The 20,993-nt window shown below is 41.5% G+C and overlaps 1 protein-coding gene across 2 annotated transcripts; it reads left to right on the forward strand.

The window, feature by feature from the left end:
* Positions 1-1,407: 1,407 nt before the first annotated feature.
* agtrap (angiotensin II receptor-associated protein) lies at positions 1,408-7,562 on the forward strand. 2 transcript variants are annotated; one of them, XM_055916598.1, is made up of 5 exons: positions 1,408-1,575; positions 2,008-2,042; positions 2,411-2,519; positions 2,760-2,970; positions 6,015-7,562. In XM_055916598.1, exons 1-5 carry the CDS (start codon positions 1,549-1,551, stop codon positions 6,140-6,142), a joined length of 510 nt encoding a protein of 169 aa, XP_055772573.1. In that variant the 5' UTR covers positions 1,408-1,548; the 3' UTR covers positions 6,143-7,562. The 2 variants fall into 2 exon arrangements, with proteins under 2 accessions (XP_055772573.1, XP_055772572.1); XM_055916597.1 differs by having other exon boundaries at positions 1,412-1,575; positions 6,012-7,562.
* Positions 7,563-20,993: the final 13,431 nt, after the last annotated feature.

Consider the following 20,993-nt stretch of genomic DNA (forward strand, 5'->3'; position numbering starts at 1 on the left):
TTTTAGCTAATTAGCAAATTTTCAACTACTTACTACTTTTTAGCTACTTTTCAACTACTTAGCATGTTAGCTAACCCTTCCCCTAACCCTAACCTTAACCATTTAATCTAACTCCTAAACTTAACCCTAACCTTAACCCTAACCCTTTAACTCCTCGCCTAGCTAACGTTAGCCAGCTATGTTACAAATTCTAGCCAGCTGGCTAACGTTAACCACCTGGCTAGAATTTGTAACATATCATATGTCTACCGTGGGTTTGCACTTCCCTCTGCAGTTATGAGCTGATAGAATCATATTACCAACCTGGTCTTAGAGCATTTCGTATTATTATTATGTACGTAAATCCGAGACTCCATTTAGTATGATATGTTACATTTCGTATGGTATTTATTAATTTGTCAATGTCCATTACACATTTCGTATGATATGTTAGGAATTTCAATTCATATTATATGTTATGAATTTGCAAACGTGCAATATGTTATGAATTTCCAAAATGTACTATATGTTAAGAATTTGTCAAATGTATTATATCTTACGAATTCTAGCTAGGTGGCTAACGTTAGGTAGCTGGCTAATGTTAGCAAGGCTAAGGGTTAAAGGGTTAAGGTTAGGTTTAGGGTTAGGGTGAGCTAACATGCTAAGTAGTTTCAAAGTAGCTCAAAGGTATTAAGTAGTGGAAAAGTTGCTAATTAGCTATAATGCTTAAGTTGTCTGTGAAGAGATTCAAACTTGCAACCTATGGTTTGCTGGACGTTTACATTATATGCCCACCCATCCGTAGCAAAAAAGTAGTAAGTCGTTGAAAAGTTGCAAATCAGCAAAATATTTTCATGAAGAGATTCAAACTCACAACCTTTGCTTTGCTAGACATTTATATTCTATGACCACCCATCCACTCACAACCATAACAAACATAACATCTCATACTAATTTGAGTGTCCCGGATTCAATTAAATATTGAATTTATGTTTAATATGTTAAGTCTAGTCTATGAGACCAGGCTAACGGAAGACACCTGGGTGGGAGACAGTGGAGAATAAAACCATCAGCAAGATTTTATTTGTCTTCTGTCCTGGAACAGTCTTTATAGACTCATGGGAACAACACCAGATATTTAACTTGTGATTTATGTTATTTTGAACACCTTACTTTTGTGCATGTAGCCTATGAAAAGTGGCCACTCTAACCAGTTCAGCCAGAATGCTTGTAATACATTTGGTATGTTTGAACATGAACATATTTGCCCATATTCCAATACATAGACTGCCTACATGGTCTAATGTTTATGATAATTGATTTACAGAATGGTGACCAAGACCAAGCAGCTGATGCTCACGTGTTTTTTTTTTTGCAGTATGAAATAACGGGGGTGCAAAGGGTAGGTGGAAGGAGTCAGGCTGTTGTCACATGGTTTGTGTTTGCTGCCTGGTTAGTGGGAGTGGTTGAGACATTTTATGAGAGAAGTTGAACAGTTATGTATTAAATCTTCAGAAACCTCAAAAGTTGAAGGGGACCACAACATCTGCATTGCATTGGCCTGAAAATATGGAAATTCCTGCCGTAAACCTCAAGGTAAAGTCGGTTGTTAACATGTTTGCAATAGTTGTAAGTCATACATACAATGCTAACTTTATTTACACTGTTCTTACTTGATACGCATTTCGACAGTATTTACATGATTTTATTAACGCGTCACATCAACCCGGTTACAGTTACAGGAACATAAGCGCTCTGTCATTGTAGACTAAAAATAGCAACAATTGTGTAACAATCTTCTCCCTTCTATTGCGTGAAATGACTCAGTCAGGGCTTATCACAAGATGCTGAATTCCTGGTTAAACTTCTCCAATCAATTCACGTTCTTAATTTATTGTAAATCACTGATCGTTTAATGAAATATCAGGCATCCGTTATCAATTCAAGTGGAGTTGACGCAAATTGCCTCATTGGGCACTAAAAATGTGAAAATCACGTGTATGATGTTGACTTTCTTTGTCCCCACAGGCCATAGTACTAATGCACTGGCTACTGACCATCTGGTGAGTAAGTGGGTGGGTTGGCTCCTCTCAAGGGTTTTTCATACACCTGTGGAATTTCGCTTGTATCCGACTCCAACTGAGGAAAGTGGTCTACATGGTTCACTTGTGTTGCGTTTTCTCTATGGATGGCTGCACAAACATAATGCTCTACCTGAAGACTTCATAGTTACAGTCAGTCACACAAGAAGTGGACTTTAACCACAGGCTGATAATGGACTATTTCTCAGCTACATGCTTTGCCTCCAGAGTTTGTCAAATACAGTTGTCAATTTGGAGATTTATATTAGGCCTACTCTTTTAGAGACGCTAGTGTATGCTGAACATTTGGAAGTGTCTGTTGGTATTTTTTTACTGTGTGTGGTTCCTAGGGGCTGCATGGCCTGGCTACCCCCCTCCTATGCCTGGGGGAACTTCAGTGTCTTGGCTGTGGGTGTGTGGGCCATCGCTCAGAGGGACTCCATCGATGCTGTACTTATGGTGAATCACTTCCTCAAACTCCTGTACCATCTCAGACAGAAAATGCCAAAGAATAACCCTCAATTACACACATTACATAAAATGACATCGGAGCTCCAGTCCGCCCACATTAGTCGCTGCTCAACACCATAGTAAATCATGGCGTTGAGTTTAGTTGGCTAGCTATCAATAAGAATCATCCTACCTCATCAGGCTCTTATACTCATTTGTCTAGTTTCTCCATCTGCATTTCTCTTTCAGTTTCTTATTGGGATTGCAGTGACCATATTGACGGACATCATCCATTTTGGGATCTACTATCCGCTGGCCGAGGGTCTAGCAGAGAGGAACAGGGACACATTCCGCTTCAGTGCGGGCATGGCCATCCTGGGCCTGCTACTCAAACCTGTCTCTTGCTTCTTCGTCTACCAAATGTACAGAGAGCGCGGAGGAGATTACAATGTCAACTTTGGTGAGTAGAGACAGCAGGCGTTAACCATTAGTTTGCAGTAGGGCTAGTTACTCACTGTCACTTCTAATGGTAAAAATACGTTTTCGGGGTTTGTAGAAATAGTCTCAGGACTATCCCTGGACTGGTATGGACAAAGTCTGAAGCATGGTGTGATGTGATATCATTCTATTGCCAAGGAGTTGTTGAGAGGAAATAACATTCTCCAGGCTATAATCTTGCCTGGGCTGTTTTATGTCGTTGGCCATGAGAGGATTGTAGTGCACAGGCTGGCTGCTCAGAGCCTTTGTGTAAAACTGTACTGCAGGCAGATCAAACCAGAGTCAAGCTAATTGAGTTACAGAGACGGTCACAAGACAAATGCGCCTGAGACACCCACTAACTAGTGGACCATCCTAGCCAGGTCACATATCATCGATTAGCAAAATAATCTGATTGGAGTTCCTCTGTCTTTCCCAGCTAATTGGAAGAATACAGTATACAGTAAAGGACAATTAGAAAGTGGAATCTATAATGGCAGTGGCAGAACCCATTCCCTTCTCAACTTGATCTAAGTCAAAGTGAGATGTTAGCACAACACAAGTCCTGGGTGTTTTTGCAGAGGTTTGGTGACTGTTCTCAACCTACTGGAACAGGAATGGCATGTTATGTTGCCCCGTAGAGCAGTAGGACATGCCTTAAATCCATGTGAATGGTGTGTCCATACTAGATCATTTGATGGTTCTGTCAGGCCTTGTTACCCTGAATAGACAAAGATATGTTTTGTCAAAAGTTGTATAAGTTGATCAACCCAATTTGACTCCCATGTATATTCAAATAAGAATAGAGCATTAATGAAGTTGACTTGGCTGTGGTAAAGTTGAATGAAGCACAGCAGGGACATGTGACTTTGATTGGAAACTAGGTGATTAATATAGTTAATGTTCTTCTAAGTTTTCAAGGTCTCTTTTAAATGCTCTCTGATTGTTTGACATGGGGGGGGGGGGGGGGGGGGGCTCTGGGATCAAGGTGGCGTCCTGCAGTGCTATACACAAAGGAGAAGGCAATCAAGGAGTGTGTCGATTTTAAAACCATTTAACGCTGATAAGTACAGGACATTATGTAGAATTACAGTACCAGAAGTTAGTATTTTGATTGGCAGTCATAAAAACACTTCTCACATTACTTTGCCCCTTGACATTACTTACAAGAAATTAGGCTGAAGTCTATTTCTTGTACCAGCGTTTCTATAAGCATTCAAGTGCAAAATGGCTGCCGTGCATCACCCTTCTACATTATTACACATGATAACAAAGTAAACCATTTATTTATTCCACTTTCATCAAGAATATTAAAGGTAAACTCAGCAAAATTACATTGCCATCAGCAGCACTCCAGATATTGAGACTAGATGCAAGACTTCGCCCTCACACACACAGTATCTGTGAACGTGCATGGGTTCGCTTCACGCTGTTCGCAGCATGGTAGACTGGGCACCAAAACAGAGAAGTTGAACCTTGCACTTCAATGCGCTCAGTTGTTGTGGAAATTGACCAACTATGCTGTTTACTTTCTGCATCTACGTCATATCTTAGTCTAAATTTAAATCAGGGCACAAAACCCTGTTATAGTCAGCTTTCGTCTTCCCATACCAAACATCCAATTGTCACCATTTCACTAAACCTCACACTGTCGCACTACTAGTGATTGAATGTTGTCTTTAGCTTTCTGTCTGTGAGTGGAAACAATCATCTGTCTTGTCTGTTGTATCTCTGTTCTGACCCTGTTTGCGTTTTGTCTCCACCTTTCCCCCTTCTGCTGCTTGCCTCTGACCCCTCAGACTTAGACACCTCAGTGGACAGTCGCTGCACCACGGATAGTGCCGACAGTGCCTTTATCGGCCGCCGCTACTGATCCTCAACTTCTTTTTCATCATTCCTTTATTTCCATCAATCCTCCCCTCACACAGGAAGTAAGGGAAACTGCTGGGCTGAAGAACTACAGGCATGCCTCTACTTCTTGTCCTGTTTTCTGACTGTCCAGTCTTACCTCTTGCCACATGACTCCAGTATCTGTGTTTGTGTCCTATCATCCTCCTCTGCCAATCACACATCTGCTTGTCAATCCTTCCTAAAATTCTGAAAGTGACACCTGTTTCACTCCATGAAAATGATCTTTACATATTCTTGCTTGATGTTTGTGCTTTTGTTTGATTTAATGTTTTTATGACTTTACGAAGTAAATAATATTTGACTGCATCTATTTATCAGAATAAGGTTGAATATTTAACGTCATAAATGGATGATTTGAGATTTTAACAACTTTGTGCACTTATATCACGGTGTTAGACTTTCCAAAATTTATTTATGCAGACATTTTAAAGTAATATTTTTAATAAACGCTATTTAAGTGAAAATGCTCAAACTATTTTTGTGTCAGTGTTTTCGTTATCTGATTTTCATTATCCATAGTGGTTGAACACTAAGGTTGGCTCTTATAAGATTGATCACATGTTGGGCACTCAATTTCTATGTTCCCAGGTTTGGTTTTAGGCAGCCATTGGTATTCTGTCTGAGTGACCATACAGGACTGGGCGACTGTTCAGTATGCACTAGTGGTTCATCATGAGTGAATACTGCAGCCTGTAGGATTATCCCCACATATTTCCTCTTCAAAAGTGTGTTCTAAATCAAGTTTGTTTGCAATGTGGTGTTTTGAAGGGACTCTCATATACAGGGGTTTCAGTGTAAACAATTCCCAAGGAGTTTGGCTTTGTAGATATCCATTCCTTTTATCTCCTGGGTGGTGTTCTGTTCCTCCCTTTTCATTCTCTATCATTTGACTGTGGGTCACCTGACTGTGGTAGTCACACACACAATCATAGCTGTGTTAGTGAGTCCTGCAGCTTGGTGTCATTGAATGTAATTTGCCATTTTCTGTATGAACGTTCAACCTTAACATGGAGGTTGATGTTGTGTTTTATGTTGAAACAATGATAAAAACATTTGACAGTTTAATGTTCTGTGTATCAGCTATATTTTGAAAGTTCTCTTGTCTCTACACAGCAGGTTTCCCCAGTGTAACACGAAACAGAGATGCTTACCAGTCCATTGACCAGCAGGACCAGTCCACCAGCTCAGCCAACCCCTTCAACCAGGCCGAGGGCACCAAGCCTGGACCGCCACACTCCTACTGAGATACAGCACTCACTTTATTCCCTTGGAATTACATGGTGTCATGAAGACATCCCTAATGTTTTTCCAGATGTTTTTTTTCCTTTCATATGGGTATTTGCGAACTGCAAAAGACCTTTTGTCCTGAGCTTTATTCAATCCTTTACCAGTAATGCCTCGTTCTAAATACTCACTGTCATGGTAAAGTAATATGATCTGCTTACTGTATGCTTGATGCCCAGGGTAATGTCACATACCTTGGACACAAGCCCAACACTAAAATGAGAGAAGTGAAGTTTTTGAATTTTATGGTGTAGTAACAGTGGGATAATACAGAATTATACAGTGGAGTTTGCCTGCCCTCTTACCAATATCTACCCTGTCCTAAATGCTACTATATTTCTTACTTTATTTAAAAGATGCCTGATGAAAGGTCTGTGTTGTCCTAACCCTTGAAGATGGACATGAGCGTTTACAACAGTATTATTGACAGTGTTTGGAATAACCAGTGCTCTGGTTTTGTGTTATTTTTAGCAAGCCTTATGTTAGTGTATCATGAGCTATTCTCAGCACCACCATCTACTCAAATCAAAACGTATTGAAGATAATGTCAAATAGAGAGGTTAATGGTGGTGCAGTTTGTAAACCCTTCCATTTGACTATTCATTTTAACACAATGCTGTCAGACATTTCCAGTTTTACCTCACAATCTGACTGTGACAGAGCATTACAGCTTTCAGGGAGGACTTGTATCTCTTTGTTGTAAAGTGAAATATAACCCTCTAATGTTAGATCCTGTTTCAGGATCAGGAGTGTTTTGAAAAGGTCAAGATGTAGAAAGCGTGCAAGTCATTTGGTCTGCAACGGTTCTTAGACATTCTTTATTGAAACTAGTTCACTGTGAGTATACTTTTAAAATCAGAATTAAGAATGAGAGACTTTCTGCCTTCTATACAATACAGGTAGGATTTACCTCTGAGCTGAGAGAGAAGCAGATGCCTGTTACAGCCTAGTAAATATGAACCAGGAAGAACAAATATATTCCTGGTTGTGATTTGCATAGTTTTGTCAGTGTTTAACAGGGCACATTCCTTGTAAGATGTTAGCACTTGTGTCCTCAATCATTCCAAATGCATAATTTTTTTTAATGTACCTGATCAATTTTGTAAGATTTGTGTCTTTGCCTTTCATGTGTAAATGCACTAAAGCCTTCGTCAAAGAACACTACTCTTATCTTTACATTGACTGTGAAGCAATTTTTGTGAACAATTCTGTTTGTCCCAGCAGTGTTGAGTTGTTCTCTTGAGAAAATACAGACACTCTTTATTGATCTGAATGAGTTACAAGCCATATTGATTTGAGTAACATGGGTGAATACCAAACATTCACAACCTTGAAATTCAATCCACAAGTTAATAAAAAAACTACAGCTCTGACAATTTACATTTTTCATGGAGTGTTTTATTGAAGTATTATCCAGGGTTGAGAAAAATATGCATAATGTACTTAAAAAAAACTAAATTCTGCAGTACTTGCACTTTCAACCAAATGCTATACCCTTGCACTTGTCTATGAAATCACTAGACAATTAAACGGTTTTCTACACTTAACAAAAATATTAATGCAACAATTTCAAAGATTTTACTGCGTTACAGTTCATATAAGGAATTTAGTCAATTGAAATAAATTAGGCCCTAATCTATGGATTTAACATGGCTGGGAATACAGATATGCATCTGTTGGTGACATAGACCTTAAACAAAAAGGTAGGGACGTGGATCAGAAAACCATTTAGTATCTGGTGTGACCACCATTTGCCTCATTCAGCACGACACATCTTCGTGTGAAGTTGATCAGGCTGTTAACATTCAATTATCTGGCAACAGCTCTGATGGGCATTCCTACAGTCAGCTTGCCAATTGCACGCTCCCTCAACCTGAGACATCTGTGGCATTGTGTAGTGTAACAAAACTGCACATTTTAGAGTGGCCTTTTATTGTCACCAGCACAAGGTCCACCTGTGTAATGATCATGCGGTTTAATCAGGTTCTTGATATTCCACACCTGTCAGGTGGATGGATTATCTTGGCAAAGGAGAAATGCTCACTAACAGGGATGTAAACAATTTTGTGCACATTTTTTGAACAATATGCTTTTTGTGTTTATGGAATCTTTTATTTCAGCTCATGAAATATGGCACCAACACTTTACATGTTTTTATATTTTCGTTCAGTGTAAACAACAGATCTTTTACATTTGTCTTTATATAAGACAATACAGAGCACTGTTTCTACAAGGTGCACAGTACAAGACAACATAGCTATTGTTGGTTAAGTTGTTTACATTGACTCTTTATAGGAGAGCCTGTCTGGCAGGAATTATAATAGAACCCACTTGAGCTCTTCTTAAACATATCATTGACAATTTATAGTGCTGTATGATTTTCAAAGTAGTGTCGTGGAAATTCTTACACAGGGACACTCGAAGTCAATCTTAAATGAATCATCCTATATTTGTCAGGCCGCTGGAGAGGTTCCAACCAACTCAATGCACCATAGTACACATGTCAATCAGGAGTTCTGCTTGGGCAGTCCCAACAGTTGTCTTATATACGGCTATTCACAGACAACTTATATTTGCATGATTTAGCATAATTAATTAATCATTACAGTTTTTTTTCATTAATGTGACCGACCAATACTGGTTCATAACATGTGACAGACCAACACCTCACGAGGCTTCTTCTCTCTAAGCTGAGACCTTGAAACAGATATCTTTCTTTCATGCCAAATTGCAGATACTGATAAGTGAGGATTCGTTAAATTAGTCACTTGTATGAACACATAAATTGGCTATTAGAACAGCACATGAATAGAACACAGGAATTAGTTATCAGAAAAGCACAAACATTAAAATTCCTTTACAGTACTTTTTATTAAGGTGACTCCTAAACAGGCTTTACCATATCATACATCTCCGTCATGCATCATAATGATGTTCCCACCATGTCCCTTCCTTTTTCCCTCTCTTTAAATCTGTCTCTCCTCTCAGACAGGTCTCTGATAACCTTGGCACTGCTCTTCCCTGCCAGGAGCCACTCCACAGCCCCACCACTGCTTTGATTTATCAGAGTAGACTGGACAGGACACTGATCTACCTTGGTTTACAGCCCTGACCTTTTTACACTCAACTGTATTTATTCTGTCGGTATTATATTTAATACATTGCCAAAGTAGATTTAAACTTGAAAAATCTAGGAATAATTTATTAATTGGCTTTTGGTGAGATTTCACTCTGGTATGCAATTCTTCTGCTACTGTTAGTTTACCAAAGTTACTGTAAGTTACTGTAATCTTCAGTCATTTTGGTAATCAACAGAAAATCTATGGCACTCTATTGTAACTTTAGTAATTTATACTTGAATAACTTATTTTTCAGAATTATTCATATATAGTATTCATTTTTTACATCTGTCTCCATATTTTCCATAAATTTCTAGTAGATAGACCTTATGGTTCAAGATAAATTAGCCTAATTAATGAAAAAAAGCATCTAAAATCAACAATTGCATTACTTTCAATTAACTCTGCAACTCTTCAAACTATTGACATAGTAAAATAAATAAAGTTGTGTAAAAAAAAGGATATTTCATGCTGAAACCCTCACCTGAGACCCACTCCAATTTGCATACCACTGCAACAGAACGACAGATGATGCAATTTCAATTGCACTTCATATTGCCCTCTCCCACCTGTACAAGAAGGGAATTAACAATGTGGGAATGCTGTTCATAGACTACAGCTCAGCGTTCAACACCATAGTTCCCTCCAAGCTCACCACCAAGCTAGGGACGCTGGGACTGAACCCCTCCCTCTGCAACTGGATCCGGAGGGTGTTAATGGAAGCCTCTCCAACATAATCCAAGTAGAGTCTAGGGCAGCTGTCTAGGCCACTTACTTTTTTCAATCTTTACTAATGACCTGCCATTGGCTCTGAGTAAAGCCTGTGTGTCTATGTATGCTGATGACTCAACACTATACAGGTCAGCTACCACAGCAAGTGAAATCACTGCATCACTTAATAAAGAACTGCAGTCAGTTTCAGATTGGGTGGCAATAAATGAATTAGTCCTAAATATTAAAAAAAACTAAAAGCATTGTATTTGGGACAAATCATTCCACTAAACCTCAACTAAATCGTGTAATGAATAATGTGGAAATTGAACAAGTTGGAGTAACCCTGGATTGTAAATTGTCATGGTCAAAACATATTGATGCAACAGTAGCTAAGATGGGGAGAGGTCTGTCCATAATAAAGCGCTGCTCTGCCTTCTTAACAACGCGATCAACAAGGCAGGTCATGCAGGCCCCAGTTTTGTCCCACCTGGACTACTGTCCAGTCGTGTGGTCAGGTGCCACAAAGAGGGACTTTGGAAAATAACAATTGGCCCAGAATGGATCAGCACTGCTGGCCCTTAAATGTACATGGACAATATGCATGTCAATCTCTCCTAGCTAAAAGTAGAAGAGAGATTGACTTCATCAATACTTGTATTTGTGAGAAGTCTTGACATGTTGAATGCAAGAGCTGTCTGTTTAAATTACTACCACACTGCTCAGACACGCATACCCAACAAGACATGCCACCAGAGGTCTCTTCACAGTCCCCAAGTCCAGAACGGACTATGGGAGGCGCACAGTACTACATAGAGCCATGACTACATGGAACTCTATTCCACATTAAGTAACTCATGCAGGCATTAAAATCAGATTTTTAAAAAATCAGATAAAATACACTTTATGGAACAGCGTGGACTGTTTAGAGACAATCACACAGGCACAAACACACAAATCAAATCAAAATAAATTTTATTAGTCACATACACATGGTTAGCAGATGTTAATGCGAGTGTAGCGAAATGCTTGTGCTTCTAGTTCCGACAATGCAGTAATAACAACAAGTAATCTAACCTAACAATTCCACAACTACTACCTTATACACGCAAGTGTAAAGGGATAAAGAATGTGTACATAAAGATATATGAATGAGTGATGGTACAGAACGGCATAGGCAAGATGCAGTAGATGGTATAGAGTACGGTATATACATATGAGATGAGTACTGTAGGGTATGTAAACATAAAGTGGCATAGTTTAAAGTGGCTAGTGGTACATGTATTACATAAAGATGGCAAGATGCAGTAGATGATATAGAGTACAGTATATACATATACATATGAGATGGGTAATGTAGGGTATGTAAACATTATATTAAGTGGCATTGTTTAAAGTGGCTAGTGGTACATTTTTACATAATTTCCATCAATTCCCATTTTTAAAGTGGCTGGAGTTGAGTCAGTATGTTGGCAGCGGCCGCTAAATGTTAGTGGTGGCTGTTTAACAGTCTGATGGCCTTGAGATAGAAGCTGTTTTTCAGTCTCTCGGTCCCTGCTTTGATGCACCTGTACTGACCTCGCCTTCTGGATGATAGCGGGGTGAACAGGCAGTGGCTTGGATAGTTGTTGTCCTTGATGATCTTTATGGCCTTCCTGTGACATCGGGTGGTGTAGGTGTCCTGGAGGGCAGGTAGTTTGCCCCCGGTGATGCGTTCTGCAGACCTCACTACCCTCTGGAGAGCCTTACGGTTGTGGGCGGAGCAGTTGCCGTACCAGGCGGTGATACAGCCCGACAGGATGCTCTCGATTGTGCATCTGTAGAAGTTTGTGAGTGCTTTTGGTGACAAGCCGAATTTCTTCAGCCTCCTGAGGTTGAAGAGGCGCTGCTGCGCCTTCTTCACAACGCTGTCTGTGTGGGTGGACCAATTCAGTTTGTCCGTGATGTGTACACCGAGGAACTTAAAACTTTCCACCTTCTCCACTACTGACCCGTCGATGTGGATAGGGGGGTGCTCCCTCTGCTGTTTCCTGAAGTCCACAATCATCTCCTTTGTTTTGTTGACGTTGAGTGTGAGGTTATTTTCCTGACACCACACTCCGAGGGCCCTCACCTCCTCCCTGTAGGCCGTCTCGTCGTTGTTGGTAATCAAGCCTACCACTGTAGTGTCATCCGAAAACTTGATGATTGAGTTGGAGGCGTGCATGGCCACGCAGTCGTGGGTGAACAGGGAGTACAGGAGAGGGCTCAGAACGCACCCTTGTGGGGCCCCAGTGTTGAGGATCAGCGGGGTGGAGATGTTGTTACCTACCCTCACCACCTGGGGGCGGCCCGTCAGGAAGTCCAGGACCCAGTTGCACAGGGCGGGGTCGAGACCCAGGGTCTCGAGCTTGATGACGAGTTTGGAGGGTACTATGGTGTTAAATGCTGAGCTGTAGTCGATGAACAGCATTCTCACATAGGTATTCCTCTTGTCCAGATGGGTTAGGGCAGTGTGCAGTGTGGTTGCGATTGCGTCGTCTGTGGACCTATTGGGTCGGTAAGCAAATTGGAGTGGGTCTAGGGTGTCCGGTAGGGTGGAGGTGATATGGTCCTTGACTAGTCTCTCAAAGCACTTCATGATGACGGAAGTGAGTGCTACGGGGCGGTAGTCGTTTAGCTCAGTTACCTTAGCTTTCTTGGGAACAGGAACAATGGTGGCCCTCTTGAAGCATGTAGGAACAGCAGACTGGGATAAGGATTGATTGAATATGTCCGTAAACACACCAGCCAGCTGGTCTGCGCATGCTCTGAGGACGCGGCTGGGAATGCCGTCTGGGCCTGCAGCCTTGCGAGGGTTAACACGTTTAAATGTTTTACTCACCTCGGCTGCAGTGAAGGAGAGCCCGCAGGTTTTGGTAGCGGGCCGTGTCAGTGGCACTGTATTGTCCTCAAAGCGGGCAAAAAAGTTATTTAGCCTGTCTGGGAGCAAGACATCCTGGTCCGCGACGGGGCTGGTTTTCTTTTTGTAATCCGTGAGAGACTGTAGACCCTGCCACATACCTCTTGTGTCTGAGCTGTTGAATTGCGACTCTATTTTGTCTCTGTACTGGGACTTAGCCTGTTTGATAGCCTTGCGGAGAGAATAGCTACACTGTGTGTATTCGGTCATGTTTCCGGTCACCTTGCCCTGGTTAAAAGCAGTGGTTCGCGCTTTCAGTTTCACGCGAATGCTGCCGTCAATCCACGGTTTCTGGTTTGGGAATGTTTTAATCGTTGCTGTGGGTACGACATCGTCAATGCACTTCCTAATGAACTCGCTCACCGAATCAGCATATTCTTCAATGTTGTTGTTGGACGCAATGCGGAACATATTCCAATCCGCGTGATCGAAGCAGTCTTGAAGCGTGGAATCAGATTGGTCGGACCAGCGTTGAACAGACCTGAGCGCGGGAGCTTGTTGTTTTAGTTTCTGTTTGTAGGCTGGAATCAACAAAATGGAGTCGTGGTCAGCTTTTCCGAAAGGAGGGCGGGGGAGGGCCTTATATGCGTCGCGGAAGTTAGTATAACAATGATCTAGGGTTTTACCAGCCCTGGTAGCACAATCGATATGCTGATAGAATTTAGGGAGTTTTGTTTTTAGATTAGCCTTGTTAAAATCCCCAGCTACGATGAATGCAGCCTCAGGGTGTGTGGTTTCCAGTTTACAAAGAGTCAGATAGAGTTCGTTCAGGGCCATCGATGTGTCTGCTTGGGGGGGAATATATACGGCTGTGATTATGATCGAAGAGAATTCCCTTGGTAGATAATGCGGTCGACATTTGATTGTGAGGAGTTCTAGATCAGGTGAACAGAATGACTTGAGTTCCTGTGTGTTGTTATGATGATCACACCACGTCTCGTTAACTTCTTATGGCTGCATCCCGCTACCGGGATTGATATGACAACAGCCAGTGAAAGTGCAGGGCGCCAAATTCAAACAACAGAAATCTCATAATTAAAATTCCTCAAACCTACATGTGTCTTATATCATTTTAAAGGTAATCTTGTTGTTAACCCCACCAAAGTGTCCGATTTCAAATATGCTTTTCAGCGAAAGCACTACAAACGATTATGTTAGGTCACCACCAAACCACAATAATCACAGCCATTTTTCCAGTGAAGGATAGCAGTCACAAAAAGCAGAAATAGAGATAAAATGAATCACTAACCTTTGATTATCTTCATCAGATGACACTCATAGGACTTCATGTTACACAATACATGCATGTTTTGATAAAGTTCATATTTTTAACAAAAAATCTGAGTTTACATTGGCGCGTTACATTCACTAGTTCCAAAAACATCAAGTGATTTTGCATAGCCACATCGTTTCAACAGAAATACTCATCATAAATGTAGATGATAATACAAGTTATACACATGGAATTATAGATATACCTTTCCTTAATGCAACTGCTGTGTCAGATTTCAAAAAAAAATTGTTGTTAACATACATCTTGAATAACGTTCCAACCGGAGAATTAGATTGACTTCAGATGAGCGGTGGAACGGCGTTCCTCCTCATGTGAACGCGCATGTGAAAGCATGGTCAGCTCGTGGCAGTGATTACTCCTTCCTGTCTCTTTCGGGCCCCCTTCACATTAGAGTTATCCAACAAAGTTCTATTGACTGTTGACATCTAGTGGAAGCCGTAGGAAGTGAAAACTCATAAATATCTCGTTGTAATTTCAATGAGAGCTTGGTTGAAAATCTGCCACCTGAGAAAAAATTCAAACAGGAAGTGGAATTCTCAGGTTTTTGCCTGCCATATGAGTTCTGTTATACTCACAGACATAATTCAAACAGTTTTAGAAACTTCAGAGTGTTTTCTATCCAATACGAATAATATGATGCATATATTTGCAACTGGGACTGAGGAGCAGGCAGTTTACTATGGGCACCTCTGTGCACCTTTCATCAAAGCTACTCAATACTGCCCCTGCAGCCATAAGAAGTTTTAAGACCTTCAAACAGGTCAACAGTCAGATCCTCAAAAAGTTCTACAGCTGCACCATCGAGAGCATTCTGACTGGTTGCATCACTGCCTGGTATGGCAACTGCTTGGCATCTGACCGCAAGGCGCTATAGAGGGTAGAGCGGTCGGCCTAGTATATCACTGGGGCCAAGCTTCCTGCCATCCAGAACCTCTATACCAGGTGGTGTCAGAGGAAGGCCGTAAAAATTGTCAATGACTCTAGCCACCCTAGTCATAGACTGTTCTCTCTGCTACCGCACAGCAAGCGGTACCGGCGCGTCAAGTCTAGTTCCAAAAGGCTCCTTAACAGCTTCTACCCTCAAGCCATAAGACTGCTGACCAGTTAATCAAATGGCTACCCGGACTATTTGTTTATTATCTATGCATAGTCACTTTACCCCTACCTACATGTACATATTACCTCAATTACCTGGACTAACCTGTACCGCTGCACATTTAGTTGGTACCGGTACTCCCTGTATATAGCCTCGTTATTGTTATTTTATTGTGTTACTTTCTTTCTTACTTTTTTTTTTTGTAAATATTTTCTTATCTCTTATTTTTCTTAAAATTGCATTGTTGGTTAAGGGCTTGTAAGTAAGCATTTTGTGGTAAGGTCTACCTACACCTGTTGTATTTGGAGCATGTGACAAATAAAATGTGATTTGAATTGATTTGAGATGTGCTAGATTGTGATAGATTACATAAAATCCTTGAACGATGCCAAAATTCTGGTAGTTTATTGATAAACTTCGAAAGTAATATACCCTCCCTTTGCAACCCTAGTTGTGAGTGCCTTTCTTCTTCTTCCTCCTTTTCTCTTCCTTTCTTTCTTTTCTCTCTCCCCTCTGTGAGAGCATCTGGGAGAGGTCTTAATTAACGAGTAACCGATCTGTTAATGATTCATTCCTGCTGAGCTCCTAACGAGAACGGAGGCTGATGTCCGGGAGGAGGAGGAGAAGGAGAATGGGGAAGAGAAGGAGGAGGAGAGCAGGGGGCTGGCAGCCCCAACGAGCTGTTGATTAATACAGGGGCTGCTAGGCTGTGTCTCCTGAGTCCTGCATGGCGCCCTGCTGGGTTGACACATCCTCAGGCACACACACCTGTGATTCCTCCCAGTCAAGGACACGGCGACTGGATTTGTTGTTCTGAGCATTAAAAAGAGCTCTCATTGCATTAGACATAATCCTCCAGAGAAGCTTTCTGTGAGTGAATTCTCAAGCCATAAAACTATGGATTTTCAGCATTGTAGAAAATGCCTCATCAGTATTGAATCGACCATATTTATACTTGTTTTAGCATTACTTTGGAATTTCGTAAGTATACTGTGTAAAAGAAGAAGGAATGACAATGAGGCTGTTCCCTAAAGAAGATAACTAACCATGCACACCTTGTCAGCCTCACAGACAAGGCATACAGTATTTACCACTACGCATGTGGTTATTGTTAGGAGGGGTCAATAGGTCCCTCTTTTCTCCTCCTACTTCCTTCCATACTGCGACACTCAGAGGCAGATAGAAGGGAATCAAGAGAAGGCCAAGGTTCCAGTGTATTATCTTGAGCTGTAACACACTGCTATATTATGATGTATTTATCTGTTCTCCACAGGAGTGTGACAATACTCTAGCTGGAGAAAGGCCTTCCATCACTCCTCTGTGTGTGAGTGACCCAAATGATGTGTGTGTTACTGCCCTGGTGTCAGTGGGATTCATTGTGTGGGCTGGGCACTGTGTTCTTGACACTCTGTTCCATCAGAATCTCAGCTCCTAGTCAGAGCCCTGGTGACAGAGGACAGTATGACCTTCACAGAGACAGGGGTCAGATTAGAAACCCTATGCTGAAAGACAACCTTCAATTATACAGCTAAGAGACAGGGACTAGTAAAGGAAATTGACTTGCATTAACATGCATTGACATTGTCAGTGAGTGTGTGTGCGTGCACGTGTCTGTGCGTGTGTGTGCATGTTGAGTGGCGATGTGTGTCTGTGAGTGTGTACGTGAAGAGGTTGGTTTGGTGCTAGTGAGATATGTTTTTTCCTTAAAGATCAACAATCCCATTGGACTACTCTCTCTCCCTCTGACCTTTTTACATGGCTGCCCCTGCACCTGTCACTGTGGTGATGAGGGCATCAACATTGATTCCAATTACTGTCCAACACTGGCCATCAGGCTGGGATCAGTCACGGCTCGTCAACATCACATCCTCTATAGTGGACAGGGGATGAAATACGGTTTGGTTTAGTGGCCTATATCCCAGAAGAAATGTATGGGTTCTGAGGATCCTTTTGGTCCTTTAACCTCTGTCGACCTTTCCAATGGATTTGTGCAATATTATAGGATCAATCTGTCATGCATGTACACAACTGTAAAGGTTACAGGAGTCTGTGTTTAAGGCTGTTGCAAGAATGATCTGAAGCACAATAACCACCAGTAAGTGTGTAGAGAGAGGAAGAGGAGCCAGTGGTTCAATGAGGGGAGATGATATACGACCACGGGGAGGCAGTGGAGGCCCAGAGCAGTGGCACAGTCATTTTTTTCTCTGCTGTCACAAATTTATTTTTAATGAGTGTGTGCCCCTGACTTCTCTGCACAGGAAAGGCCCTGTTCTTTTCTGTAGGGCCAGCCTGACCCTAATACCTTCTGAGAAGCAGCAGGGCTGAACAGACCCAGACCCACATACTGTAATGGAAATAACCTTCAGCCTCTGCTCTGTAGAAACATCCATCTGCCCGTGTCCTGGTTTTACTGCATCATTATTAGAATACTTTTTTTCGTGAAGGGTTCAGATCACAGATAGGATTTTTTTTTCTCAAAAAGTACATACAGCCCATTAGGAAAGTATTCAGACCCCTTGACTTTTCCAAATTGTGCTGTTACAGCCTTATTCTAAAATGGATTAAATACAATTATTTCCTCATCAATCTACACAAAATACCCACAATGATAAAGCAAAAATGTTTTTTTATTTTTTATTATTCTTTCCAGAAATACCTTATTTACATAAAGTACCAGTCAAAGGTTTGCACACACCTACTCATTCAAGTTTTTTTTGTTATGTTTACTATTTTCTACACTGTAGAATAAAAAATTATGAAATAACACATATGGAATCATGTAGTAACCAAAAAAGTGTTTTACAAATATATTTTCTATTAGATATTCTTCAAAGTAGCCACCCTTTGTCTTGATGACAGCTTTGTCCGTAGAGCTCTGAGACGGTATTGTGTCGAGGCACAGATCTGGGGAAAGGTACAAAAAATGTCTGCAGCATTGAAGGTCCCCAAGAACACAGTGGCCTCCATCATTCTTAAATGGAAGAAGTTTGGAAACACCAAGACTCTTCCTAGAGCTGGCCGCCTGACCAAACTGAGCAATCAGGGGAGAAGGGCCTTGGTCAGGTTGGTGACCAAGAACCCGATGGTCACTCTGACAGAGCTCCAGTTTTTCTCTGTGGAGATGGGAGAAACTTCCAGAAGGACAACCATCTCTGCAGCACTCTACCAATCAGGCCTTTATGGTAGAGTGGCCAGATGGAAGCCACTCCTTAGTAAAAGGCACATGACAGCCCACTTGGAGTTTACCAAAAGGTACCTAAAAGACTCAAACCATGAGAAACAAGATTCTGTGGTTTGATGAAACCAAGATTTAAGTATTTGGCCTGAATGCCAAGCGTCACGTCATGAGGAAACCTGGGACCATCCCTACGGTGAAGCATGGTGGTGGCAGCATCATGCTGTGGAGATGTTTTTCAGCGACAGGGACTGGAAGACTAGTCAGGATCAAGGGAAAGATGAACGGAGCAAAGTACAGAGAGATCCTTGATGAAAACCATAGCGCTCAGAACCTCAAACTGAGGCGAAGGTTCACCTTCCAACATGACAACGACCCTAAGCACACAGCCAATAGAACGAAGGAGTAGCTTTGAGACAAGTCTCTGAATTTCCTTGAGTGGCCCAGCCAGAGCCCGGACTTGAACCTGATCGAAAATCTCTGGAGACGTGAAAATTGCTGTGCAGCGACGGTCCCCATTCAACCTGACAGACCTTGAGAGGATCTGCAGAGAAGAATGGGAGAAACTCCCCAAATACAGGTGTGCCAAGCTTATAGCGTCATACTTAAGCAGACTCGAGGCTGTAATCGCTGCCAAAGGTGCTTCAACAAAGTACTGAGTAAAGGGTCTGAATACTTATGTACATTTGATATTTCCATTTCTTTATTTTTATACATTTGCAAAAATGTCTAAAAACTGTTTTTTGCTTTGTCATTATGGGGTATTGTGTGTAGATTGAAGAGGGGGAAAAACGATTTAATCAATGTTTGAATAAGGCTGTAACGTAACAAAATGTGGTTTAAAGTAAAGGTGTCTGAATACTTTCCGAATGCACTGTGTGTAAAGAAAAGAAAAACAATAGAGAAAAAATATTATAAGCATTATTTGTCCTGTCTGTCCCATTTTCCCTCTCCCTCCCCCTTCTTAGTAAGTGCGACCAATCGCTATTCCCCCCTCGCTCCTTCCCGCCCTCAGGTCATTCCTGTTTCTATCCACAATATAAGAGGGGGATATTATACTGAACAAAAATATCAACACAACATGCAACAATTTCAAATATTTTACTGAGTTACAGTTCATATAACGATATCAGTCAATTGAAATACAGTAATTAGGCCCTAATATATGGATTTCACATGTCTTGGAATACATGCATCTGTTGGTCACAAATACCTTAAACAAAAAGTTAGGTGCGTGGATCAGAAAACCATTTAGTATCTGTGCCTCATGCAGCACAACACATCTCCTTCGCATAGAGTTGATCAGGCTGTTAATTATGGCCTGTGGGATGTGGTCCCACTCCTCTTCAATGGAGACACACACACAGGTACAGCCACACATACACACACGCACTCTAAACCCACGTACGTTGTAAAATTGTTGTATGGTGGTATTATACATTATACATTTTGTAATGTGGATATTTAGTGGTGTAATAATGTTATATTATGTACTGTTTTATCTTGTTTTATGTGTGATGGAAGTGCCTTAATGCGTTTGCCTTAATGTGTTTGGACCCCAGGACCCCCTGGCAGCAGCTAAAGTGGACCCTAATAAATACAAATACAAATAAATACAAATGGCTGTGCGAAGTTGCTGGATATTGGCGGGAACTGGAACAAGCTGTTGTACACGTCGATCCAGAACATCCTAAACATGCTCAATGGGTGACAAGGCTGGTGAGTATGCAGGCCCTAAAAGAAATGGGACATTTTCAGCTTCCAGGAATTGTGCACAGATCCTTGCGACATGGGGCCGTGCATTATCATGCTGATGAATGGCACAACAATGGGCCTCTGGATCTCGTCATGATATCTCGGTGCATTCAAATTGCCAACGATCAAATGTAATTGTGTTTGTTGTCTGTAGCTTATGCCTGCACATACCATAACCCCACCGCCACGTTGGGGCAATCTGTTCACAACCTTGACATCAGCAAACCGCTCGTCCACACAACGTCATTCACATGGTCTGCGGTTGTGAGGCCGGTTGGACGTACTGCCAAATTCGATGAAACGACTTTGGCGGCGGCTTATTGTAGAGAAATTAACATAAAATTATCTGGCAACAACTCTGGTGGACATTCCTGCAGTCAGTATGCAAATTGCATGTTCTCTCAAAACTTGAGACTGTGGCAATGTCTTGTGTGACAAACCTGCTAATTTCAGAGTGGCCTTTTTGTGCCCCCAACACAAGGTGTACCTATGTAATGACCATGCTGTTCAATCACCTTCTTGATATGCCACACTTGTCAGGTGGATGGATTATATTGGCAAAGGAGAAATGCTCACTAACAGGGGTGTAAACACTTTTGTGCAGAACATTTTAGAGAAATAAGCTTTTAGCGCGTATGGAACATTTCTGGGATCTTTTTTTCAGCTCATGAAACATGGGACCAACACTTTACATGTTGCATTTATATTTTTGGTCAGTGT

The sequence above is a fragment of the Salvelinus fontinalis genome, chromosome 3 (assembly GCF_029448725.1).
Source record: "Salvelinus fontinalis isolate EN_2023a chromosome 3, ASM2944872v1, whole genome shotgun sequence".
NCBI lineage: Eukaryota > Metazoa > Chordata > Actinopteri > Salmoniformes > Salmonidae > Salvelinus > Salvelinus fontinalis.